Source organism: Astatotilapia calliptera, chromosome 22 (genome assembly GCF_964374335.1).
Source record: "Astatotilapia calliptera chromosome 22, fAstCal68.1, whole genome shotgun sequence".
Lineage (NCBI taxonomy): Eukaryota > Metazoa > Chordata > Actinopteri > Cichliformes > Cichlidae > Astatotilapia > Astatotilapia calliptera.
Genome location: NC_137442.1, coordinates 2,439,913 through 2,467,413, shown reverse-complemented (window position 1 = coordinate 2,467,413; position 27,501 = coordinate 2,439,913). Strand labels below are relative to the sequence as shown.

General features: G+C 41.5%; 2 protein-coding genes and 1 long non-coding RNA gene across 3 annotated transcripts in view; 1 reads left to right on the top strand and 2 right to left on the bottom strand.

Annotated features, from left to right (window-relative positions):
- Positions 1 to 4,447, top strand: part of LOC145423774 (uncharacterized) — a 53,302-nt gene extending 48,855 nt beyond the window's left edge. Inside the window, exon 4 of the long non-coding RNA XR_013904812.1 lies at positions 4,204 to 4,447. This is a non-coding gene — a long non-coding RNA (uncharacterized LOC145423774). The remainder of the gene's footprint in view (positions 1 to 4,203) is intronic.
- The window catches only part of LOC113015011 (venom phosphodiesterase CdcPDE), a 47,318-nt gene extending 36,012 nt beyond the window's left edge, over positions 1 to 11,306 (bottom strand). Inside the window, exons 1-9 of the mRNA XM_026156901.2 lie at positions 11,026 to 11,306; positions 10,064 to 10,151; positions 7,417 to 7,551; positions 6,883 to 7,008; positions 6,259 to 6,319; positions 5,706 to 5,800; positions 5,211 to 5,290; positions 2,447 to 2,566; positions 1,760 to 1,869 (exon numbers count right to left, since the gene is read on the bottom strand). Of these exons, the coding sequence (XP_026012686.1) occupies positions 1,760 to 1,869; positions 2,447 to 2,566; positions 5,211 to 5,290; positions 5,706 to 5,800; positions 6,259 to 6,319; positions 6,883 to 7,008; positions 7,417 to 7,551; positions 10,064 to 10,151; positions 11,026 to 11,070 (860 nt within the window). The 5' untranslated portion in view covers positions 11,071 to 11,306. The remainder of the gene's footprint in view (positions 1 to 1,759; positions 1,870 to 2,446; positions 2,567 to 5,210; positions 5,291 to 5,705; positions 5,801 to 6,258; positions 6,320 to 6,882; positions 7,009 to 7,416; positions 7,552 to 10,063; positions 10,152 to 11,025) is intronic.
- Positions 11,307 to 16,428: 5,122 nt separating this feature from the next.
- enpp2l (ectonucleotide pyrophosphatase/phosphodiesterase 2-like) overlaps positions 16,429 to 27,501 on the bottom strand; it is a 31,327-nt gene continuing 20,254 nt past the window's right edge. The window contains exon 25 of the mRNA XM_026155618.2: positions 16,429 to 17,374. Within this exon, the coding sequence (XP_026011403.1) occupies positions 17,204 to 17,374 (171 nt within the window). The 3' untranslated portion in view covers positions 16,429 to 17,203. The remainder of the gene's footprint in view (positions 17,375 to 27,501) is intronic.

Below are 27,501 nucleotides of genomic sequence, written 5' to 3'. Positions count from 1 at the left end.
AATTTACCTGCCAAAACCCACACTGTAAACATATAATTGTCATGGTCGGCTGTGTGGCAGGCAGGCAGGAGTGGTGGACCCAAAATGCAGGACTCTTAGGAAACAAGCTTTCAACTGAAAATGCAGCTTTATTGCTGGAACAAAACTTCAACATAAAATAAAACTCACAAAAGCAAACAAAACTCTAAACTGAGATGCAGGAGGACTTGAAATCATGAACACACAGAAAGTGAGGGTGAACAGACGTTAACGACGTGACGCTGACACAAAGACACACTGGGCTTAAATACGCTGAGTCATCAAGGAATTAGAGACAGAAGGGGGACACAGCTGGGAGAAATAAGACCTAATGAGACAGGGAGGGCAAAGCCGGAACACTGACATCAGACAGGAACAAGAACCTTCAAAGTAAAACAGGAAACAAAACACACTTTACTAAGACACGGACTAGACGGAGAGAGACAGACTAGACACTGACCAAAGCCTACTAAATAATAATCATAATCAAAACAGTATCACTGATAAATCAAATCATAATCTAGAAAAACACCAAAGCATGAAAAACAGAAAGCTGGGTCAACATGACCCAGAACCGTGACAATAATACTGTTTTTCCCCTGATATTTGTATCGTTGATATTGGATTGGGACTGTTCATATGTATAAAGTACTGCAGAACTGTGCAGCCCGCCCCTTTTCTTCTCCCACGTGTCTGCACTGAGTAGAAGATGCTCTGAATCTCATTGTACAGGTGTATAGTGACAATAAAAGACATTCTATTCTATTCTATGCTATTCTATTCTAATCATGGATTGATGTGAGAGAATGGGGGAATGGTGGTTGCTGTGTGAACCATCATTTCCCACACGTGACAAAAAAGGCTTCAATGTGGCGACAATCGTCATCCAGAGTGTTGAAAATAGCAGGAAAACATTTCACATGTGATGTTTAACTTAGAGCATGGGCCAATCAGCTCTGACGCCATCTGTTCTCTGGAGCCAAAGTCTCCCAGCCAACCATCCCACGCAGTGATAAAGTACATCGTCCTGCTTGATAAGAGCTCGTGCAACATATCGGAATATTTCCAACACACTGCACATTTACTGATGTTGCTTCATGGACTCCAGTATGTGATTTGGCTCAAAGATCAACTCCCAGGGTTAAATAATCAGATTACATAAAAGCCTAATTATGAATTCACTGTTAAGTTACTGTAAAATACCGAGTGCAACCAGCATGGTGCTGCTGTTTTGATTGGCAGATTTTCCATGGCTTTTAAATCAAACAGTGGGACCTGATGCAATATGATTTAGCTCTGATGTGGTGCGAGCAAGAGAGCTGGGATCACAGTGTAAGACGAGTTACTGCTACTATATTTCTACACAGTTTAAATGTATTTTTTCAGTTGCCTAAGTCTTATATTCATTAACCTACTAAGGTATCATTTTGCATTGGCTTCATATACTTAAGTTACTGCACGGTCAAATGGGGTGGCACACCGATTGTCCATGAAATGATCCATTGGGAGTCACAATAGGCCACTGAGGGAGGTTAAAGAGGAGGCGGAACAGCAAAGTGTTTGACATTCAGCTGCTGTTTCTGGAGTAGCGGATGAAAAGTAGACGGGGAATTTTTTACACAGCAAACTTTGAATATCTGTGTCTCAGGGATTTTGTTAACTACTCTCCAGGGGGATGCGAGGCTCTCATGCATCATTCAGTTCTAAAGTGATTTTTTTAAACTAGAAACGATGGTCTCACCCGTCATAAGGTACGTAGATGTCAGGAAAACTGTCGGCGATTTTCACATCCGATCCAGGCCAGAAGAAAGTCCCAGACTTCAGTCCGTGGGACTTTGCTGTGTGCCAAATCTCCAAAAACAAAGAAGACGTATGAGCTTGACTGAAACATGCTCAACGCTGATTCTGAAGTTTCTTTTTAACAACGTTTATAAGAGTTGATATTATTGTTATTAAAGTTACTTGCAGTGTCTCTTTCTACAAGATGCAATGTTTCTACGCTGCTGCACTGACATTAAATGAATGTGCTCTGTGTCCATTTTCAGAAGCAGCATGTCAAAGTGGAATCTTTATTATCAAAACAATGTTAACCATCTTAAACCAACAGAGCCATACAAGCTTCTTCCATATTATACAACTGCTGCATGCAGCAATGCAGAGCAGGAATGTGCAAGTGCCCGGGGACTTTTCCTTAGGTGAAACTGTCAGAAGCAAAAAAGCCCAAAACAAAACAATCCAAAACCAAAAACTTTATTTGGCATTTTTGCATTCGATTACACTGACAGAAATGATCTCAACCTGTAAGATCTTCACTCTCATCTTATTTGCTTTAAAAGGTCACCTTCCCCTTAACGTTTAATTTTTAAATGTAATTTAAATGTAATTTGACCAAAGGTCGCTCAGTTTGTGTGTGTAAATCAAGACTCACAGGTTGTCCAAGGTACCAGTCGGGGTTATTTTTCTCTGGACTGGACAGGGAGAAGGTGGCATCGAACACCGGGTCATACATGGTATTGTCAATCAGACCATTTGACTCTGGGTAGAGACCCTGAGGGAGGAGGAAAAGGAAGGAAGTGAGGAGATAATTAATAATTCAGTTTAACTGAATATATCAATCTTGTATGAAAGCATCCTGCGGGACACTTGAGCATTCTTTGTTTCGTAACAGAGAGGAGTAATCCTTAAGTCTGGGTCATGTGTCTTCATACCACAAGTATGTGCTTTGTATGGACCTTGAAAGGAAACTTCTAGTGCGTGGGAGTCGGGATTCCCTTACGTGATTTCTAAGAAGATGAACGAGCTTGTTTTGAAAGGGAACTCCTTGTAAGAGTTTCAGCAAGAACTGGGTGTGTTTTATCATGTGAGATATGGATCAGGCACGAGGAACTATCCGTGTTCTGTTGTCTACTGTCACGAGTTGTTTGCTGCATCGCGAGGGCCTCAGCAGCAGGCTGGTGCAGAAATCCCAGTGACCTTTATCTGGAATCTGAGAGATGAAAACTCCAGGCTATTTCTTGTAACTTTCCTCTCCTTAATGTCAAGTATAATCGTAATAAATGCTTCTATATTTCAGAGAGAATATAGTTTTATTACTATATTCTAGTGATGAACTGGCACTTAAGAAACTCCAACTTGAACTTGAACATGTTTCTTAAACTACACACTATTCTGAGTCAGTACAGAATGCTTTATTACCACAACAGATCACTGTGGCTGTTTTATTCATTTATTAGGTTGAAGGTGTCACAAAGTTGTTTTTATTTTCCCAGCGCCAAGTCACCAAAATCTGCAACTGACCGAGAAGAATGACCCAGATTTGATCCAGAACTTTGTGGTTCTTCCTTTGTTGATGCTCCCGAGCTTTCACAGAAATTGACCCAGTAAAGTTTTTGAGTAATATTGCATAAAAATGACACCAGAACAAGAAATATTGAGGAATAACACAGTGTAGTACAACGCTGGGGAGGGTGTGTGTGGACATGCTCAGGCAGACGTAAATGTGCAGGGTGTGTAAAAAGGAGCCATACACGGTGGTGTTTGTTCGTCACACTTAAATGTTTCAGATCATTTAAGACCCCAGAACAACATCCAAAGAACTAAAATAGCAAATGGACTGGTTCTTGTGCTTTATACTTGTAATTCATTCACCAATCACACCACACCACTATCTAACAGTCGTACTCCGATGGGTGCATCAGAGAGCAACATGGGGTTAGTATCTTGCTTTGGCATGCAGACTGGGATCGAACCACTGACCTTCTGGTTAGCGGCCTGCTCTACCACCTGAGATACAGCCGTCAATGTCTCTGTTAAGGTCAGTGAGGACCTCACCATAAGAAAGAGACTGAGCAAAAATAGGCAGCATGGCAGACTTCTAAGACAAAAACCACTGCTGAGCCAAAGGAACAAAGGCTCGTCTCAGTTTTGCCCCAAGATTTTTGTAAAAATGCTCTCTGGATGGACAAGATAGAGGTATAACTTTTGGAACCCTTCAATTTAGAAAAGGAACATCAGACCCTGACCCTGAATCCTCCCTTAGTTATGCTGCAATAGACGTAGGCTGCCGGGGATTCCCATGATGCATTGAGTTTTTCCCTTTCCAGTCACCTTTCTCACTCACTATGTGTTAACAGACCTCTCTGCATTGAATCATATCTGTTATTAACCTCTGTCTCTCTTCCACAGCATGTCTTTATCCTGTCTTCCTTCTCTCACCCCAACTGGTCGCAGCAGATGGCCCCGCCCCTCCCTGAGCCTGGTTCTGCCAGAGGTTTCTTCCTGTTAAAAGGGAGTTTTTCCTTCCCACTGTCGCCAAAGTGCTGCTCATAGGGGGTCATATGATTGTTGGGTTTTTCTCTGTATCTATGAAGCGTCTTGAGGCGACTTATGTTGTGATTTGGCGCTATATAAATAAAATTGAATTGAATTGAATACCAACAGTAAAATGCGGTGGTGGCAAGGACCCAAATGCAGGAATTGGAGATGACTCAAACTCAAACACAGCTTTTATTTCTGTGAAGGTTCTCAGTCATCCAGGTCATCGTAGTCAAAGGAGCTTGTAAAGAAAAGCGTCTGGACTTCTTTAAGTTGCCTGAAGACGTTTCACCTCTCATCCGAGAAGCTTCTTCAGTTCTACGGTCAAATGGTGGGGAGTCCCAGATTTAAACCCAGTGGGTTTAAACTACTTAAAGAAGTCCAGACGCTTTTCTTTGCAAGCTCCTTTGACCACAGCTTTGATTGCTGAAACTCCAGAGCTCAGGGAATACAAAACTTAGGCATGAACTGAAACTAAATATCACAGAGACCAGGAAACGCTAGAAAACACTTAGACTCTGGGGGCAGACGTGAAGACAGAAGACAGAGAACAGACAAACGGGCACATGACCAGGGACACAGCTGAATTGAATTACAACAATTCAGCCAACCTTCCTCCACAGCTGTGAAAGAGTCGCTCCCAGGTATCGTAAACGCTTGATTGCAGTTGTTGCTGCTAAGCGTGGCCCAACCAGTTATTAGGTTTAGGGGACAAACTCTTTTCCACTCAGGGCCTTTAATAATAAACATCTTTATTTAAAATCTGCATTTTGTGTTCATGCACGTTATCTACGTCTAACAAACACAAAGATCAAGTTTGTTTACTGTAAAAAAGACGTATTAATGTATGCAGCAGTGTGAGTGCTGTGCGTCTGTACCGTAACAATGGAGTAGTGATTGGGAAAAGTCTTTGTGGGAAATGCGGACTGCATGAATGGAGCTGACGTTCCACACCTTCCTGTGAATAAATAAGGAATGGTGCCAAATTAATTCCTCCATGTGACTTCCTTTTAATATGACCATGTGAGTCATTGCCCTGCCTGCAGGCTGAATAACTTCATTAAGCATAAGATGCAACCCTGAACACACTAATTTATATTTGATAAGCAGGAAATTCAGTGGAAGCTGCCTTTGTGTGAAAGCATTTAAATATGTATCTGTTTTGATAAGATAACTGGGCATGTTTCATCTTAAAGCTTTGATTTCTTATGAATGATGATGTTAGCTTTCAATTTGTCATCAAACAGCCCAAAGGCAGCCTAAAGGCAGGCGATTTATAGACACACGTTTCTTACAATAAACAGACATGTAAGAGGTTTTGTTCATGTATGAGGGTAAGCATGTTTCTTTAAAAACAGAAGGTTGACACTGACTGAGTTTATCCAGGACAGGGATGAGTGCACTCCATGTCTGCAGATACTCTGCCCTGAGGCCATCCAAAGACACAAGGAGCAGCGGCTGCTTAAAGCTGTGAGGAGAGAAAACAACCATCAAACGTAGCAGAAACTCTGAAACATTAAATACTGACATAAACATACCAAGCTGGATAAAAATTGGCTGATTTATGAGTAGGAATACTTTTGTGTGTCCACCACAGATCAGATCATTTCACTCTGCTCACAGCCAAACTGTCTACACACCTTTATAGCTACGCTAGCTTGTGTTGGTTAGCTTGATACTCCCTATCATCCAAAGATTGTAGTTACTTTTACTTTTCTAAATGCAATCTGCGATTATAAGAAATAGCAAGGCCTCATTTAAAATAATAAGAATAATTATAATCGTTGAAAGGCTATGTTACAAATACAGCTGTTTGGAAAGCATGCATGGAGTTGCTCATCAAAGATCATTTCAATCAGTTTTCAATCAATCTTCAGTTTATTGCATTTCCAAAGGGATTATAATATATTTGGTATAAATTCTTACCCTGCGGGACACGTGGGGGTTGACAGGTCATCGCACGTATCTTCAACCCACTGTTTCTCTCCTGCGGCGAGACCATAATGTTTATGTCTCCAGTGACATCTGATGGTACGGGACTTTTGAATACACTTCCTAACGTCTGTTGTTTTTGCCTTTTTTGCTGCAAGCTGTATGTATAAGCTGGCAGAATAAGTGCACGTAGGGTTCTAGAGATGTAATGAGAGAAAATTCCCTCTAAATGCTGCTAAATGTTTTCCTTAGATAAATATCTGTGGGTTAGGGTTTAAACTAGAAAGCAATTGTTTACAAGAAAAGCTACAGAACTGGGTCAGCTTTAATGTGCTGTATATACCCCTGCTTTCAAACTCTTACACCACTCCAGTTAAGAGGTCCTTAAGATGAACCACGTATACAGAGGGGTTTACACTGAGGGAGCCACTCATACCCTAAGAGGAAATTCTAACAATAAACCAGTTTTAGAAATCGCCTTCTCTCATCAAGCTTCTCTGTTTATTCACAGTAAGATCTACAAGTGTTTCTCATGGCTAAACAGGTCTCCTGAAACGTTACTGGCTTTTACAGATTTCTTTTGTGTCTGCACCCTGTGCGATGTCCCTGCAGCCTCACCGTGGCAGACGTGTTTGTAGTTGGTGCAGCAGTCTCCAGCAGAAAGACAGTCATCTGAACAGTGGCACCTGCTCTGCGTCAGCCTCTTCTCGCCACAGCGCACGTTTGTGCATTCCCACTGCTCAGCTGAAGGAAACGGTCATGGAGTTAAGTACAGAAGTACACTCAGTGCAGCTGGTGAGCAGTGAAGGACGTGTAAGTAAATGGCCTGCATTTGTACAGTGCTTTTCTAGTCCCTAAGGACCCCAAAGCGCTTCACACTACATTCAGTCATTCACACATTCACGCACACATTCACACACTGGCGATGGCAAGCTACATTGTAGCCACAGCCACCCTGACAGAGGCGAGGCTGCCAGACACTGGCGTCACCGGGCCCTCTGACCACCACCAGCAGGCAAACATGGGGTTAGTATCTTGCCCAAGGATATTTGGCAGCCAGGAGGCAGCCTGGGATCGAACCACCGACCTTCTGATTAGTGGCTGACCTGCTCTGCCACCTGAGCTACAGCCAAGTCACAAACAAAGTCTCACTAGGAGCAGTGCAGATGTCATAGTAGTCAAAGCAGCAGCTGTTGGCGGCGACGCAGTTTTCATCACATCTGCAGCCAGGTTTCTCGTTGTCAAAAGGCTCATAACATCTATTCCTGCAGGATGTGAGGGGCGTGACTGCAACAGAGACAAAACAGGAGCGGAGAGTTAGTCGATTAATGAAGATGAAAAGAGACATTTAAGGAAACAAAGAGAGCTGCAAAACAAAACAACTGATAACCTGAACTTTATAAAGGAGAAGACGTTATTTTCTTCTTCTTCATTCAAAACAAACGGAACATTTTCAGATCTTAAACTGGTGACTCATCATTACAAAAACAACCAAGGGAAGGATTTCCCATCATGGCTTTCTTGTACTCAGACATATAATGAGCTCAATGTACTGAAGATTTTCCAACACAGTACGGGAAGAACATCTGTCTACATGTAAGTAATCTGTTATCTGTCCTGACAGCAATGACACTCTGGATCTAATAAGCACTGTGAAGTGCCTCAGCAGTGCTCATCTATGCAGTCATGAAATAACTGAGTCCCACCTTAAATTAGCAGCTGAGGCTGCATAACCACAGTGAAAATGGATGAGACAGGAGCCAGACAAATTCCACCAAAGCAAATGAAACGTGGTCTCTTCTCTTCACATTTCATGTGAAATTTCAGACAAGTCGATGCTAGGTTTTCACAGCACAGTGACGCCTATAAGCTGCTAGACAGCTCTTTCTTTGCACGCAGTTCTGGCCTTTAAATCTGGGAATACACAGGCAACACTTCTTCACGTCCTCCAGGATTACGATAAGTAATGTTTGCAAATACAACAGCTTCTTTCTTGAAATTTGTCGCCTTACATCAGGTGATTATTATAACCTCAATACACTGAGATGTTAGCATTCATAATCCCCACCCTGTCATCCAATGGACGTGAGATCTCAATGTGACTCACATATTTTAATAGAGGGACTTATTTTTGCATAATTGGACCATTTTCCCTTCAGCTTCCAGATTGTCCTTTCAGTAAGTTAAGCTTTCCATCTGTTCTTGTCTCTACTTGTTTCTTGCAAGTCTTGCTGATTTTCACATGAGAAACTTGATTTCCTGATCATTTGAGTCAGTTTATTCACATGCTGATGAGTATTAAAGCTTGAAAAACAGTGAAACAGTCACATGCACCAGATTGGTCATGGATTTGGCCTACTGTTTTTCTTTAGACCTTTGTTTTTTTGCGAAGCTTTTGCTTTTTTCTGCATTTCTGTGGGATTTGGAAATTGACATCAGGTGAGATATGAGATGAGATATACTCATGTGTCACATTGTCAGCTGTACAGTTTACTTGTGACACTAAATGTGATTTCTATTAGACATCAAGACAAAAACTTCCCGCACATGACAAATGGAAATAGTGCTGCTCTCTGCAGGGTAGGGGAAGCGTCCAGTGAAACTATTTGAGTATTTTGGCTGTGTTCTTGGATTTTAGCCATGCTGGTATGCAACAATGCACATTTAATACAAAACAACCACAGTCCTATCAACCTGTGTGGTTCATTTGATACTCTTGCATTGTTTATTGTGAATTATGATCACTTTTGGAACACTAATGCATCCTCCAGTGCTTATAAAAGGCTGTGTATGTGTTTCCAGGCCCGGATCTATGATGCTGTTTCTGGTCGGCTGCTAGATGGTTTGAGCTCCTAGAGACATTTCTAGGTTTCTGGTTTCTACAGGCTTAAAAACAGCAGTGCCCCTGCTCCCCTGCTTATTCTGTTATGTAACCAAAAATCTTTTTGCGCGGGTGAAAAAGAATATTGGCTGGATTCACCACCGGTAACATTTCCCGGCAGCCAAGTCATTCGGAAAAGAAGTGTTACAATGTACAGACTAAAGCTCTGACCCTGAGGAAACAGCCTGGTGCTTTTAATGGAGAGCACCTTCTCTGACAAAGGCACAGAACCGAGTGTAACATGACTGACATTAGTCTTTAGGCTTCAGCATTTCTGTCTGTAAAGCTTTCAGCATTTCAACATTCAGACCAGAATGTTTGTTGACAGGTGAACACTTCAGTTCATCTTTCATCTTCGTTTCTAAAGCTTATTCGACCGTTAGAAGTACAATCAGGTACTATTCAATTCAATTTTATTTATATAGCGCCAAATCACAACAAAAGTCGCCTCAAGGCGCTTCATAAATGTCAAAGTTGCTCCACCCTTTAATAAATGTTCACTTGACCTTTAAGTAATTGAGATTTGTGGAAAAGACACAAAATAAGTCACCGCCAGGTCTTCAGTGGTAAAAATGAACTTTAAACAGGAAAAAATAACAACTTAATGAATTGTGAGGAATAGAAATCCCAGGAAAACATTTGTAGGAGGACATTCTCCTTTTTAAATGACGTTTTTAAAATGAGTGGAGGAAGTTAATTCTCTCTGACATGAGATGCTGATTTGGTGCCTGACTCACTCTGACGGTTCTAAATGAACCTAAATCGTCAGCATACGCTCACCCGAGTCATGACGATGAAGCCATATGGGAAAATAATGCAATTTATTAAGAAAGTATTTGTTGTATATAAGTGTTTGAAGTTTCTGAGCCTGCAGAGACACGTTTGCGTGTTTGTGTGTGTGGCTGTTTGTGAATGTACCTTGGTTTTGACATCTCTGCAAATCCAGTCCGAGACCGAGTCCAAGGCCAAGGATTAGAGTCACAATCGACACAGCCAAGACACCAATCTGTGCGACACAAATGCAAACATGAAGCGAACCTAGCAACAAATCCTTTCTTATGAAGTCAAACACAACCAAAAGCACAGAACGGTCAGGCTCTATCGGTGAGTGGAAACACGTTCTCCAGTTTGTTGTTGCCAAACGAGTTGTAAAATAAGCAGCAAAGGGCTTAATGACAGAAACGAGAGTGCAACAGAAACTTATACAGCTGCAGTTCACTGTGGTGTTTTTTTATTACCTTCTACTTACAAGATGCCACTGCAGTTTCTTCTTTATGACGGAAAAGTAGCAGTTTATTTTATAGGTGCTCTTATCAGCTGCATTTAGTCAGTGCCTTAGAGCAACCAGTTTATAACATTAAATTGAGGAGACGTGCAGTTTTACAGACTATGGCTTCTGGACTGATTGTTGGAATAATTACCATCAATCAGACTTGTATTCATTATTTCACGCTGACTTTACACAGGGGTGTTTATCATCAGGTGAACAGCTGGATCTCATAATCGCCCATTCAACGCTTTCCCAGACGATACGTGCGCGCAAATGTCTGGAAATTGTTGTAATCTTCTCGACAAACATGTGTGATAGGAACAACTGCTTGTTATTGTTCAGTTAGTCACGTATGAAGTTGTGACAGGTTTTTAGGTAGATGCCTGTTTAATGCAAGCTTTGGAAATGTTTAAATGTTGACATAGAGCAGAGCACACGTTTAAAATCAGGCTGATCGGAGGCCTGCTCGCTGGTGTCATTCCAGCCATTGGTAAGAATTCATTATCATAAACTTTCATTTACATTTTGAGTAAAAATGACACAAAGGCCTTCAATGTGTCTCGTTAAATTCTCCAGTTACCACATAATTAAAACAAAAATCTGTACTCACTATGATCTTCTTCTTGTTTCTCTTTGCTTCGCTTATCCAATCCATAGCTACTCGAATATGTCTCTTACTGCACGGAGACAGAGAGACGTCCGGCAGACGTACACAAAGAGACGCACGTTACTTTATGCGGATAAAAGAAAGATATCTTTGCAATGACCTCTGGACCAAGTACAAGAACTGGGCAAGCAAATGATTGTCAGAATAAAAAGATAACCTCGTGTTCATGCGTTTTTCCTTTGTGGAGCCACAGCTGCTGCTCCTTTGCTCACATTTTAAAACTTACTGGAGTGCCTGCGAGGTACAAAGATAAAGCCACGGAGTAAAGATCAGAATCGAGATGCAAACCTTCAGTGTCAGGCCTTTTGATTTCTCTTGTTATCAATGATTGATAACAGCTTGAAACAATTTATTGGTTTATTGAATTAAAATTAATTACTACTTTTACAACTACAGCTGTTAATGGACTTTTAAAGACGTTTGTGATGATGTGAAATGCTGACTCACATTTCGCCGACAGTTTTATCAAAGCACGTACCTGAGCGCACGCAAACCTTGAAACTTTTATTTTTTGTGAAGTAATTTTCACAAAGTAAACATTTCCGATCCGAACATTGTCATATAGGATGTCTTCCCATTTCTAACAGTGCATAACCTTTGCCTTTTAAGGCCTTTAAAATAAAACCAAAGCTCTTTCGTTGAAATCTAAAACCAGTTAAACTAGTGACAAAAGAACACACGAGGCTTCTGCAGAAAGGTCAAATATAATGAGACGCATTACCATTGAAATGATCTCTAATCAAAGGAAAAGGAAATTCTTTCACACAGTCTTGCTTTAACAATATTCTTCTTTTGTGGTGCCAAACGTCTCAGGTCATTATAGTTCTCGGGGCAGGAATTTCATTTAGATTTTTTATGTTTCATTTTCAGTGTGAAACAAAAGTGTTGGTGCCAACTTCTGACATGCATTATGGATGATCTGTTGTTCCAGGATCAACACCAACGCGACGATATCAGATCGTGCCATTAGAGAGGTGTTTGAAAAAAAGAAAAACCTGTAAATGACATATAACTCTGTCCAAGGAGAGCCGGGATATTACAGAAAAGGAGTCAACCTAACTGAGAAGCATTTCTACATAAGTGCCCCTGATTATAAATCACTCATGAAACTATGATGCAGTGTGATAACAGGACTCGGCTGATGTCCAGAGGGGGTTTTATGTGCGTCATCTCTCTGGTTTACAGTGTAGAGAAACATGAAGATCAGTAGAATAACCTTATCTGTAGCGAGAAATAAACAGACTGAAGCATCAAAATGGTCCCACCCATAGAAGAAGGTGAGATTTCCAACATATTACAAATAGCTCTAATATCAATCATAAATATCAAGAATATTACAGATTAAATATGTATGACTCACATTTGACTCTAACTGTAACAGGTCATCAGCCTGTGGAGGCTGTTGATTGAGCAGAAGCCAGGCTGTTGTAACTATTTCAGTGTGTTCTGTGCTTTCGATGGAGGAGTACGGGGCAGCCGTCATGTCCTGTTCCGTGGTGCATCATGAGAAATCTCAGTTTCTCACTAAACATTCTCCTGTGACTGGCAAGCAGGTCATGGAGTGGGTAGGAGGTGTTATCCTGCATTGTTCTTATCTTGGATAACATCCTCCCGACACCACCCTAAGGGAGTCCAGCTTCAACTTACTCACTTTTGTGAGATTTGCTATCGTTTTCGCTTTAAGTAGCATATTAGCTCATATTTCATATTTAACTGGGACTGACTCGTGTTACCACTTGAATATTGTCATGGTCTGGGTCATGCAACCCAGTGTTTGGGTTCATGTTGTGTCTGGTTTCAGGCATGCTGGTCATGTTCATGTTGCTCATTCATGTATTCGTTTTATAGTTATTTCATTTTCCAGCACAGACTCATCATAGTCAGCTATTCATAGCTTTCTGCTTTGTTTGCCACCTTTAATCCAGCCAAAATAAAGGCTCGCTTTTTGTTTCAAGTTCAGCGCTGTCTCCACGTCTGTGTCCGCTCCTGGGTCCTCACACTGCCCATGCCCACCCTACAAATGTATGGTAGTAGAAAACAGCTGACCTGTGTCCTAACATAGAACAATGCGTAATTTCCAAGAATGCTAGTTGGGAAAAATGAAGAGACACTACACGTGCATTAAGGAGATGAAACATTATCGTGTGTATCCCCCAAAGTTTATTCTGTTCATCTGGATGTAGCGTCTCACTGTCGTTGCCCACGTGAGCAGTGAAGTCTCCCAGTAGGACGACAGAGTCCCCAGGAGGAGCGTCCTCCAGTGCCCCACTCAGGGACTGCAAGAAGGCTGGGTACCCTGAACTGCCGCTCGGCGCATAAGCACAGATGACAGTCAGGACCCGTTCCCTGACCCGAAGGCGACCCGGAGTGCCCACTCCAGGTCAGGGACACGACCCTGCCCCAAGTGGAGGAGTTTAAGTATCTCGGGGTCTTGTTCACGAGTGATGTGAGAAGGGAGCCAGCTGGCTGGGGTTACTGCAGATGCATAAACACACCTAGTGTGATCTAAATGATGTTACATAAGCTGCATGATTATGCAGCTTATGTAACCTGTGAAAAACTCCTTCTAGCAGAAAACAAGACTGTCATTCTGCTAAGAAAAGCATACCACTGAGCCACTTAAGCAAAGAGAGAAAGAAGCTGTGTGCCAATTATGTGCCAACCATGAGCCAAACACTCACACCGGCTATTATATTAAAAACAAATATCCAGTCATGCAATAAAATGTAAGAAATGTAAAGTAAACACAATCATATTAATATGACTGAAGCTACTGCAGACTCACCGTGACAAGAGACACAAAGTTCTTGACTCATTCCTGACTCTAATCAAAGTGCCTGTGGTGTATCCGCAGATGGGAAGCTGGATGTAAACCCTTGTCTCTGTTGTAAGAGGTACACACTTTATACACCAACCCTGAGAACCTCAAACTGATTCTACTGTTAATGGAGCTACAAGTTATTCCCTTCACCAGCCCAACGGAGGAGTTCAAGGTCATCAGAACCAGGGAGGTGCTACTTTTTGGAGCCTCAGCAGACATTGGAGTTTCCTCTGCAGGTGTTGCTGTGAAGACTGAACAGATGTGGCAGGCTTTGGAGGCTTTGGAGTGAGCACATATTTTGAGTTGCTCCCCTAAAGCCCTGGTAGAGGGGAGAAATATATGGCACCACCGAGGTCTTGAACACAGTAGCTGATGCGATCTCTACAGGGAATCAACAGGCCAAACGCCAGATTTACCAGATACTGATTTAAACCTCTGAACTAGCTGAAGACCTGTACAGGCTTTACAGGCTTGTTGACCTTTGAACTTGCAATCCCCCTCGGAGAACCATTTTGAGGACACCAATGAGCTAAAGGTGGCAAAATATCAGCAGCTTGTAGAATTCTGACGGGTGGAGGATCTGCTATGAACCCTTGAGATGGGCTACAGGAGGTTCCTGGGTCGGTCTCCGTACCACACACTTACAGTTGTTGGCATCAGAGGGTTGCAGGAGTGGAAAGCTTCCAGATGGCTGTGGATCAAGAAAAGGGAACCGTGGTGTAGTGCACTGCTTGGACACAAGCTGGGGCCCGATCACCTCCAGCTGAGTCACCCAGGTGAAAGAACGCCTGGGCTCTTCATAGGTAATGTGACCCAGCTCTAATCATTTAGGGGACAAAGGTGCATGTAAAACATAATCCATGAGGGCACACTGATTGGCTAACATGAAGCATGAGCAATAAATTACAAGGAAATCTGTTTGCAAAATAAAGTTGAAGTTGAGCCATCACAGAAACCTTGATGCTTTCTTAAGAACAAAACTTCTCAGGTTTCCAGGAGTCATCATGAAAACCTGAACTGGTGTTGGTCAGAGGGGCCGATGGTGCGATATGGCAGCCTCGCTTCTGTCAGTCTGCCCCAGGGCAGCTGTGGCTACAACCGTAGCTGCCTCCACCAGTGTGTGAATGTGAGAGTGAATGAATAGTGGCATTGTCATGTGCTTTGGGTGCCTTGAAAAGCGCTATATAAATCCAATCCATTGTTATTATTATTATCATCATCTGCCAGTCCAGTGGTTGCAGAGAACAACACAATAAAAAACAACTCAGTGAACGTTTCCACTACTCTACAGATTTTATTTGAAAGGCTACAAGAATAAACATGGCTTCATACACATCTTGACAGGTCTATTAACTGACTTTTTATTGATCCTTTTACTTATTACCATGACTATGGCTACGCAGTCACGAGTAGTTAGGTATGGTAACACTGGGCTAATGTTACAAAATGTCAAACGTGAAAAAAATGCAGGTTCTGGCTTATCGGTGTAGGAATAAAGGCGTGGAAGCAAAGTTGAATTTGGATAAAGAGATAACGTCAGACAGATGACATCAGTGTCGCCTCTCCACCGTTTAAACAGAACTAAAGGACACTTCCATGGTTTCGAGGTTAGGTCTCATTTTAAGCTATCATGTTGTAACTCAGTTGGCTCAAAATCAAAGTGAAGGTCAAACGATATTCATTTTAATTTGTGTTTTCAGTATCTCGGCTATATTACACTGTATTGCAGAGACACGTGGTTTTACAGCAGCCTCTTTGCACACCTAATGTCTGCATTCAGTTTGCAAAATAGTAATCATTTGGACTGAGATGAATGCATTCATTTCTCTTTAAATTTTCTAAAAGAGGTGGTGACATTAAGTTCTTTAAACTTTTAATTAAACTGGACATGTTCCAAACCACACTCCTTTGTTGTGATTGTGAGTACATTGTTAGAACGGGAAAAGCAAGAAAAGACTGGAATTGGCATGCTGTCCTTGTGCTGGCATGAGCTCCCTGCAGGTACTCCGGTTTCCTCCCAAAGGTGTGAATGTGAATGCATGTCTCAGATGTAAGAGCTGTGGAGGATTGGAAACCTATATAGGGTGTACACCACCTTTCACCCAATGATTGCTTGGTTTCAGCTTCAGCTGCCCAGGACACTGAACAGAATCGGAGAAGCGATGGCTAGCAGGATGGACGAGTGGCAAAGTTATTATAAATATGATAAATTGTAGAAAAATTCACACCTTTTGACAGAGTTAGCTAAAGAGATAACAAGCAGGTGCTTATGAAATCACAACGACAGTTTTTCACTGTAGGTGCAGGACTATGGTCGGTTAGGCCTGTTGGATTACCTGTCACACAACTGTTGGTTAAATCATCATGCAATCAAGAAACTAAACACCAGCAAATTTGCACATTTGCTGGTGTTAAACTCTTAGCATCTGCTGGATCACCATCAAGTGGTTTAGGGACAAAGGGAGAAAGTTGGGTTTTGTAAAAAAGAAGTGCTACATTTTCAGAAATTAAAAGATAAGAAAAAATATGTGTTCACTTTTTTTCCATTTGGGAAAACTCTGCCCATAATCATAGTCTTATAGTTAGTGGCACAGGCAGTATGAAACAGGAAGTAAAGTTAAGCCAGTGCAGACGTGCCTTCAGCTGAAGGCCAAGAGTTCTGGACCTATAGAAGTGTCTTAATCTTGATCAACCTTTTGATGAGTTTACAGACTCAGTGAGTAATTTGGGAGTATGTTGATTTTAAAAGTTTGTGTTTCCACCTGTTTTACTGGCTGCTGTGAACAGGTCAAACTACAAGATTGAAGAAATTAAAGCCTGGTTGATATGTTCTCATTTTCCACGTCATTTTTTAACCACTTTGATCTTTTTTTTTAAATCTATTTTCTTACAGTTTGCAATGAAAACTTCTCACTGTGTCAGTTCACAATGATTATCTTCCATGATCGAAGACCACCAAGAATGGATTTTTCTAAATGACTAAACACATGTAACTTTACATATTAAATCTCATAGCATGCAGTGCATATGGCAGTAGAAATGTGAAGGAGAAATCTCTTTTAGGCACAGACATAAAACACTGGTGTGGTTCTTGATGTGTGCTTTAGAATGAGTACTGTAATATTCCTGTCATAACAAACATTCTTGTAATTTTCAAATATGTGTTCCCTTTCCAAGCACTTCTTGGGCGGTTCTTCAGCAGTGGAACAGCATTATGTTGTCTTTCCAAAGAGCATGCAATAAAAATGCAGACATTTTACAAAGGGTTACATCCTATATGATCATCTCTGTCTCTGGCTCCTACTCATCCCTCTCAAAGGTCTCCAGGTAGGTTTTGAGAATTAGGGTGTTGGTGTATGTGAGGTTTGTGGATCTGTAGAGGTCCAGGCCCGTAAGGATCTCCACATCTCGTACTCGGGCTGTGTGGAGCTTCAGCATGTCTTCGACCCACTTCGATTCATCCTCGGCGCTCTGCAGAAACAAAGGCTGTGATTCAGCAGCCGATACCATCATGCATTCATTTTTTTCTAATATTTTCCACAGTAATTGAAAACATTTCACCACACAAGTTGTGCAATTGCAGTGTGACTTTTTCAAGTGATTTACAGTAAAGAAGAACGACGTCTTTGTTTCCCGTTTTACTTTCATAGTCTTCTGTGCTATGTGGACATTAGTCCCAGCTGTGTTTGCACCTGTTTCCTGCCTGTGTATTTTAGTCCTCAGTCTTGCCCTGTTTGGCGTCACGTTGTTAACCATCAAACCTCCTCAGTGCTGTGTGTGTTTCCTCCATACTCGTAGTATTTTCCTAGTTCTCAATCCCAGTTTAGTTCACTAGTTTTCATGTTTCTAGTAGTGCTGTCAGCATTAATCTCGTTAAAATGACAGCAAACACAGCAAATCTCCATTAACCGTGGATCACCCCATGCGTGGGGCTGGACGGTGTCAATGCGTTAGTGTGGTTAGCTCATTAACGCGTTGACGCCATCCATTATAACGAGATCAACGCTGACAGCACTGTTTCTACTTTCCGGTTTCATTTTCTTGTATCCGGTGTAGAATTTTTCCAGCAAATAAAGCCGCCGTTTTCAGTCTACTTTTCCGTGTTCCGAGTCCTGCGTTTGGGTCCTCATCCTGTTTGCCACACAGGGAAACATGAGACGTAGTTATTTCTAGGATCTGAAATATAATATAAACGTAAACTCACTGAAAAGCCTTCAGCTAATCCAAAATGCTGCAGCAAGAGTCCTGACAGGGACTAGAAAGAGAGAGCATATTTCTCCTGTTTTGGCTTCCCTTCATTGGCTTCCTGTTAAATCCAGAATTGAATTCAAAATCCTGCTCCTCACATACAAGGTCTTAAATAATCAGGCCCCATCTTATCTTAATGACCTTGTAGTACCATATCACCCTATTAGAGCACTTCGCTCTCGCTCTGCAGGCCTACTTGTTGTTCCTAGAGTATTTAAAAGTAGAATGGGAGGCAGAGCCTTCAGTTTTCAGGCCCCTCTTCTGTGGAACCAGCTTCCAGTTTGGATTCGGGAGACAGACACTATCTCTACTTTCAAGATCAGGCTTCAAACTTTCCTTTTTTCTAAAGCATATAGTTAGGGCTGGACCAGGTGACCCTGAATCCTCCCTTAGTTATGCTGCAATAGACGTAGGCTGCCGGGGGATTCCCATGATGCATTGAGTTTTTCCTTTCCAGTCACCTTTCTCACTCACTATGTATTAACAGACCTCTCTGCATTGAATCATATCTGTTATTAATCTCTGTCTCTCTTCCACAGCATGTCTTTATCCTGTCTTCCTTCTCTCACCCCAACCGGTCGCAGCAGATGGCCGCCCCTCCCTGAGCCTGGTTCTGCCGGAGGTTTCTCCCTGTTAAAAGGGAGTTTTTCCTTCCCACTGTCGCCAAAGTGCTTGCTCATAGGAGGTCATATGATTGTTGGGTTTTTCTCTGTATCTATGAAGCGCCTTGAGGCGACTTTTGTTGTGATTTGGCGCTATATAAATAAAATTGAATTGAATTGAATTGAATTGTAACCTCTGCACACTGCCTTGCTTCTCATTATTTTTATTCAGGACTAACATTTCAGTTTGTGCAACCTTTGACCCTGTACTTTATTTAGTTTACATTTCATCCCTTTTCCTGTTTTTCCGGTTGAGACATCTGTGAACTGGATGGATCCGCCTTTTTGTTGGGGCTTGCTGAAGTTTCACATAGCTAAAAAAAAAAAAAAAAAAAAATCCCACCACGCTGTATCTCTGCCTCTGTATATATTAATGTTGTGAAATTTTACCAGCCAGAACGTATATTAAATATTACACATGTCCATAAACCTTTCTCATATCAAACAGCAAGAATGTCCTACTATTTCTGTGGCCGCTTTGGTGTAAGCAACATGGAAAACTATGAAACTCATTGTTGAATATCCAAGGTGCAGTAAAAACCCTCTTTAGCAGAGAAGTACACTTTAAAAACGTCTAAACATTTAGAACCCATTGAGTTGTTTTCTCTAAATTTATGTTTCAGTAATTTGAAACTAAAGCTAGATTGTGTTGGTTCTGCATGATTTAATTTTACCAAGATCGAAGATTATGTGAGACAAAATGAAATCCCTAAAACAAGTTAAAATACTGACCACATAACTACGCTTCAAAGCCAGCACACCATTGTTCATGGGAGAGCAGAAACACATGTCAGCACCTGCCCTGCTGACAGTTTGGTTTACTCGTTGCCATTTTGTTGACTCAATGTCAGTACTTTGCAGAATTAACAGGAATCTCAATATCAAGCAATAAAAAAAATTTTCAAACACCTTTTCATGCTTCCTCAAACTGACAATTTTAACAAGGTCATAAGACACATGACACAGAGCTGCACACTGATCCCAATATTGCAGTTATTATGCGTGACAGATTTACAGCTGGTGAATGTGACTTTCCTCAGAGCTAGATTGTGACACCAGTAATGCTAAACCTCTGAATCACCAGCTGTCTAGAAATGACACGTTTTAAGCTTCTAATCTGAACATGACTCTGAATTTTTTTTAATATCAATATTTGCTCACAGCCTGAGTTGTTGGTTCCTGTAAAGTTTGTAGTCAAAATGCCAGTAACCAGAAATTATACAAGGTCATAAGGTCTTTTGTGGTTGTTTTTATATCTTAATTAGCTCTTGTGAGGTAGGTAGGTATTGGATTTAGGAGAAATCCAGTATTGCAAAGTTTCATATCGTTTCCTTTCTGAACCCACATTTACTTAGTTTTGCAGATGAAATATTGGCTCTGTACTCTGAGCCTGTACCAGCCTGATTGGCTACAGCCTCCAAGATTAACCCACAGCTCATAGACACACATGGATTGCTGGTGAACACAGAACAGACCAGATGTGTTTACACAGTTGATCTAACACACAACTTGTCATTTGGCTTCAGCGGCCCGATTTTCTGGGTTATGGCATTAGACAGGTCTGACACTCCGTACTTTATACGCCAAACTGGTGTGAGAATGAATCTACTTCAAAAATTGTTCTGGTTCAATAACCGGTGGTTCTGCTGCTTAACATGGAGTTGAAAAGCAATCCAGAAGCTTTCAGTACCAAACATGTTGTCCCAGGACAACCGTACGTAAAACTTGCTGGAAGTAATTTTAAGATCGTTCTTATGTTCACAACATAATATACAAAACATCAACAATGGAATCAAACCAGCAACCTCTAACCACTACACTTTGTTGATGATAACATTGACAATAAAATGCAAGATGCATCAACTGATGGAAATAATGTGAAATTTAGATTGTATAATGCTGGGAGTATGACTAATGCCATATCAGTGATCTTTCGGAAAAACAGATCAATGGCATTAACATTGATGACTACTACTGACAACATTTCATTTGCAACAGACAAAAATAAATATACAACAGGGGTATTTGTTGAATCAAAAAACAGCTTTTGATACGCTGCAACATTTTATTTTGATTTCTAAGCTGAATTATGGGGTGAGAGGAATCACTTTGAACTGGTTAAGTATGTCTGTGAAGGTTCTCAGTCATCCAGGTCATCGTAGTCAAAGGAGCTTGCAAAGAAAAGCGTCTGGACTTCTTTAAGTTACTTGAAGACGTTTCACCTCTCATCCGAGAAGCTTCTTCAGTTCTAAGGTCAAATGGTGGAGAGTCCCAGATATAAACCCAGTGGGAGTGACCCCCCACAGAGGGACAAAAGGACCCCCTGATGATCCTCTAATCGCCTGAGCCAAGGTGTGAAACTGGGCATGGGTCCCAATCAGCCAGAGTTTCGGGTGAGCTCATTGTGAAACCTGGCCCCACCTTATCATGCGAATTCCTGAGATCAGATGGCCCAGGATGTGAGTGGATGTGAGAGTTACTGAACTCCGTTTTTTTTGGGCGTAGTATTGGAGGATAAATTAACATGGAAATCTCATATTGAACATGTTAGAAAAAAGATGGTTAAAAATATTTATATTTTGGGTAATGTCAGAGATATACTGGATTATAAGGCAATGCGTATTTTAGATTTCTCACTAATTTTCCAGTTGTTGTGCTGCGACTTATATAAAACTTTTATACTTAGAAGAAAGTGGTGCGAAGGGTTCATAATGTTAAATATAGAGAACATACAAATCTGTTTATAAAATCGAAATTGTTGAAATTTGAAGACTTGATTTGAGGACCAGTCGCTCCGTAATGGTCGATTTGGGCAGCGGCCCTTTTATTTGCCACACACAAATACACTGTTCATTCAGCCTGGGACACAGACACTCCCCTGGTGGCTCACTGCTGCCTTCAGTGTCTCTGCTCCTCACTGACAACATGAAACAACCCCACGTCAATCCTCTGACCATTATTACTTTAAAAACTGATGGTCAGTCCGTCCAGAAAATTGCTAAAACTTTGTATGTCTCCCCAAGTGCAGTCACAAAAACCATCAAGCGACAAAACTCGCTCCCATGAGGACCGCCCCAGCAAATGAAGATTTGAAGACCTCTGCTGCTGAGGATAAATTAATCCAAGTAATTAGCCTCAGAAATCACACCTCAGGTCAGAGCCCACAAAGAGTTCCAGTAGCAGACACTTCTCTACATCAGCTGTTTAGAGGAGCTGAAAAGCTCAAATAGCTGCAAAGAAACTACGACTAAGGAAAAGCAACAAGCAGAAGAGATTTGTCTGAAAAAGACAAAAAGTGAACAGATGGTCTCTACATACATGATTCCCACCGTGAAGCATAGAGGAGGAGGTGTGATGGTGTGGGGCTGCTTTGCTGGTGACACTGTTGGGGATTTATTCAAAACTGAAGGCACACTGAACCATGGCTACCACAGCATCCTGCAGCGACATGCCATCCACTTTGCATTCATTTGTTTTTCAACAGGACAATGACTCCAAACACACCTCCAGGACGTGTAATGATGGAGTGCCTGAAGTAAAGAAAACCCAATGAAAAGGTGTGTCCAAACTTTTGACTGGTAGCGTACCTACCTGGACCTTCTTTGCCACTAGCTCCACTTCCATGCACTCCTGTTCAATCACTTGGAATTTTCAAACAACTCTTTTTAAGAAGAGAACAGAACTCCCCTGCCTGCCCTCCACTCCTTCCACCGACTGTCTGCTCACCAACTCCTACAGAGCATTCCCTCCGCTCAGCTGCTTCACTCACCTGTAGACCAAGTAAGCCAAACCCCCCATCTCCGATCACACACCTCTCTATAAAAGCAGTGCCAAGACTAACTCTTCTCTCTCCTGTTACAGAAGAACCGGCCTATGGGCTCAAAATGTGGTCATAAATATTTTGTACTTGTAAAAAAGATTTGTATGTGTAAAAAAGATTTGTGTGTGGACTCCAATCAGAGAACAGATGGGTTTGGCTGTCGGAGGGGCGCTTTTTTGAACTGCAGGTCCTTGAAGGGTGATACAGTTTGAAGCTGGAGGATCGCTATAGAAATATCCGATAGCAGCTAGGTCCCCTAACTTTCAGTAGCTGTTGAAAGGATAAAGTTGTGGTATGTTAGTGGTTAGAAATACCATTATTACTTTAGGATTAATTTAACACAAAGTCAGGGCTGACCCAGGACCATTGCTGTGAGTCACAGTGCGCAGCATAAAGGTCCTTTCACATCGGACGCAGGATGTGCTGCTAATGCTAACTGCTAACTAAAAGCAAAGGATCCAGAATTTGTTGCTGGCTGCTGGGCTCTGTGGGTTTTTGCAGCAGTTCTACCTGTACTAGATGCTCCTTGTCTTTTCTATCTCTGACTTTATGTCCTCTACAAGAGTTTGTTTTTTTTGCTGGTTCTTCAAATGTTCAATAAAAACATGTATGCTAATTCATAACGAAGAAAGCTTTGTAATGAAGACTGTCATTTCCAAAACACTGCCCGCCATCACAGCGCTGTTGAAAAGGCTGTGGAAGTCCCTGTATTAAACACGTAGTCCTGTGACACAAAAATCACCAAACTCGGACGACCACAGACTGTTTTCCTTCGTGGGTTGGCATGTAAAAGGGCATTTATTCCCTTCAAAGACCTGCAGTTCAAAAAAAGCGCCCCTCGACAGCCAAACCCATCTGTTCTCTGACTGGATTGTTACATTTGTGATTGACATGACATTGACCAATCAGATGAAAGGAAGAAAAATAGGGTCAAAATCCGTACTTGTAACTTGCAGGGGTTTTTTTTCTAAGTCCACACACAAATCTTTTTTACAAGTACAAAATATTTATGACCACATTTTGAGCCCATACCGGCCCCTGTGAAACTCTCCTAGTGTCTCATTTTTGCCTGCCTTTCTTTTCTTCAATTAATTAGTTAAAGACTTTGAAATCCTATGCATAGTGTCTGCTTTTGTATCCATCCTCGTGGTTGGTTAAACATTTACAGTCAGGATAGCAAAATAAGTTTGAAACTAGATAAGTATCTCCCCTTGGGCTCTTCCTGAAATTAGATAATTCAAGAATTTCCTTGTTTCATTTTGCATTTCATCCGTCTTCTTGTTTCTGTCCTCTTAGGACATCTGTGAATCGGATGGACCCAACATTTTTTAACGCTACTGTATACTGGTTAAAGTGTCATCCACAGATGACATGAATTCCAGGAAGCAAAGGACAGACTCTCTATTTTTTGGGAAGATGAAACTTTTCAGTCAGGAAGTACGCTATTTCTAATAAAACTGAAAACATTTCAGGTTGTTCTCAACACATTCTGTGAATAGTAATGAGCTCCGTCATTGGGAAAGGCATCCAACCACAACTGATACTGATACTGGTTCATGCATGTGACGAACTAAAGATTCCTCCTAGGTGAGGTGTTTCTGGGATGTTCAATTGGGAGAAGGGCTCAGTACATACCTGGAACACACGTGAGAGATTACGCCCAACTGGCTTGTACATGCCCGAGTACCTCCCTGAAAATAGGCTGGGGAGGGAGGTCTGGGGATCCATGACCAAGACAACACCCATCAATACAAGAAAATGGATGTTACAATTACTATATTATGGTGTATTGATAAAGGTAGGTAGGTAGGCCTTTCTAAATAAAATCAACTGTATGTAACTATGTGCATATATGTTTGAAAAATGTCAGATTGTTTGTTTTTACATAATCCTGCTGACAGACTAAAAACACAGCTTCAGGCGGAGCTACAGAAAACAGAAACTCAAACATAATCGTTATAAGACGTCAAAACAATATGACTCACAAGCAAAAGGCTGACGAAGAATAATATTTTGTCATTCCAAGACACATGAGCTGAAGCGGTGTGTGTGACTGGGCGCCTACTGGTGGTGGTCAGAGGGCCCGGTGGCGCCAGTGTCCGGCAGCCTCGCCTCTGTCAGTGCGCCCCAGGGCAGCTGTGGCTACAATGTAGCTTGCCATCGCCAGTGTGTGAATGTGTGTGTGAATGGGTGAATGACTGAATGTAGTGTGAAGCGCTTTGGGGTCCTATGGACTAGAAAAGCGCTATACAAATGCAGGCCATTTACCATTTACCATATCTCAAAACTATTTATCCTCACGACGCTTGTCACGCACATGCCTACACACAGAGTGAGAGCAACCCCTGCGATTATGTTTCTTTTAGGACATCAACCAAAACAAATAGAGCGCTGAAGCCTGTCAGGATATCCTCAACTCACCCTCTGAAGAGTTATTCCCTGGAAAGCACATTACATTAAAACATCTTCCCATTTATCCATTCAGGGAGTCTGCCAGGAAGCCAGCTGTTTCCTCCACATCAAATATCTTTGCCAGCTTCCAACTATACCTTTTATCAGACTCAAAGTAATCAGTGGAGTGCAATCATTTCCCAGAAACAATTATAATATTCAGAGTAAGATGACAGGAAAGCACAGACAGTGTTTCCTTGTCCAGGGGAATATTTGTCAGGATTGATTAACTGTTCCGATATCAAGAGCAATAAATACTTCCAACAAATAACTACAGCCCGTTTCTTTGCTCCATGGATATTGTTAAAGAATATTTCCTTACAGTTTTCTATGTTTTTACTCCCTCTTTCATTCCTTTTTCATTCTCTTGAGCCTTCATTTCCCATCTTCTCTTACACAGATTCATAGGCATGCTATTACTGAGCAATATATGATATATAACAATCTGTTGTTGTTGTTACAATTTCCTCATTTTAGTAATTTCCTTTTGCAGTTTTCCCTCGCCTGCTTGTTTTGGACTAGCCTGGCTCATCATGGAGAGATTTTTGTTGGCTTCCCCTCCCAGTCTGTCCATTTCCACTGTCTGCAGGACTTATTGCATCAAGTATGTCTCAGCACAGAATCATGTTGCAAGGCAAGGGTTTGCACAGTTCGCAGCCCTCCCCTGAAAACATCCATGAACTTTGACAATTAACGACAAAAATGATGCCGTCAAATAATCAAACACTATGTGAGGAACATCTTGTCAACAATCCTGTGACAGTAACTAAAGTATCTCAACACACTGGAGTCGGTTTATGTTTGTGCAGTAAGTTAGCTGTTAGCATATTATAAGTTAGCATATTACCATAACCTCACTGTAATACAGATTTTCATTAGCCTCTGCTATCAGTGCAGATTCTTAATGGCTGATATGTTGCACACAGACACACTGATCATGTACTCCGTGTTCTCTGAAAAGAATTGTTTTTATCATTTAGGACATTTGGAGTAAAAACATGAGACTAGATCAGTAATGTCTTTCAAACAGCTCGCGCTGGTGGTTGTTGGGAAGCCATCTGCTCAATTTTCTCCTCAAATGATCAGTGAAGCTAAACATCTATTGTACCGTTTGACAAGTGACAATGGGCGAATTTTTAACCATAAAAACACACAAACTCAAATGTTTTAGCACTTTTCCTGATTTATTTTTCTTGCAGCTATTAGATAAGACACGATTTATATGTTTGCCGATGGCTTAAAATTTTAATCCAAGGAGCAGCCAGTTTATTCAGAGGCACATTTTTCAGTCACACTAACCCAGACCTTCCCAAAGTGTGGGGCCCGCCCCCTAAGGAGGGCGCAGAGCCATTGCAGGGGGGGCGTGGTATGAAAAGGGAAAAAACTAAACAACGCTTGGACACTGCTAGCATGGGCGCCCACAAAAACGCAAAGCAGGAGATGAAGCATCGCTGAATGTTTCCAAACCAACTTCATTCTAAGCCAAAGACTAGAAAATATGGTGAAGCAAATCTGCCCTTTGGCTTCACCTGCACAAGTGCCGAGGTAGGTCCCCCTGCATAACTGCTTTTCCCTTTCGTCGGGAGCAGCGCTGGGCTGTTAAAATCACAGACAAACAGCATCCCACATTCTTGATTTTTAGTTCACAAACACTTCTTGTAATGACTAACTACTCCTGACATTTTGGAGATGTTAGCTCTTTATACAGTAAAGTTACAGCGGGATACAAATAACATCAGGCTGATCCTGCCACGATTTGTGTTTTTAAACCCATTTTGCACACAGAGGCATTTTTTGAAAAATGTATTGATAGCAATGTTGAATATTATTACACAGGGAAAAAAACAACTACATGTAAAATAATTAGGCCTCTGCCTTTGTAAATAGAGGGACGGTAACTGCTTGTGTAAACGTGCAAAACCTGCAGATAGAGACAAAATACTTTTAATCTGACTCTCTGCCATTCTGCAATTCATCTCCTGTAAACAATAACGTGGCGCACAGCGTGACGTGGAAAAAGGCACATACCTTTAACATTGCGTGACGAACTCTGCATTCCTCGTCCACACATAAACCCAAAAAAGGAGTTTAAAATTTTTTTTCGGTGATTCGAAATGACCCAGTGGTGCATCCGCAGCACGGGCTTGTTGGCTGTTTAGTTTTTTAAAAAAGTCAAAAGCATGGCATGAGAATGGAAGTAGTTTAACCTATACTGAGTATATATTTGTAGGGTCTGCATAAACATGAGCAGTGTGTTTATCATGAACTAATTGCAGTTTTATATTTAGAGCTGTTTGTAAAAGCTCCATCATTTAATCTGCCGCTCCATTCATTCTGCTCACGACTGGAGCTGAAGAGTCCCAGGAAAGTTTGGAGATGTTTACAAAGCTGCCCATTAACAAGCACACAGGGCAGCG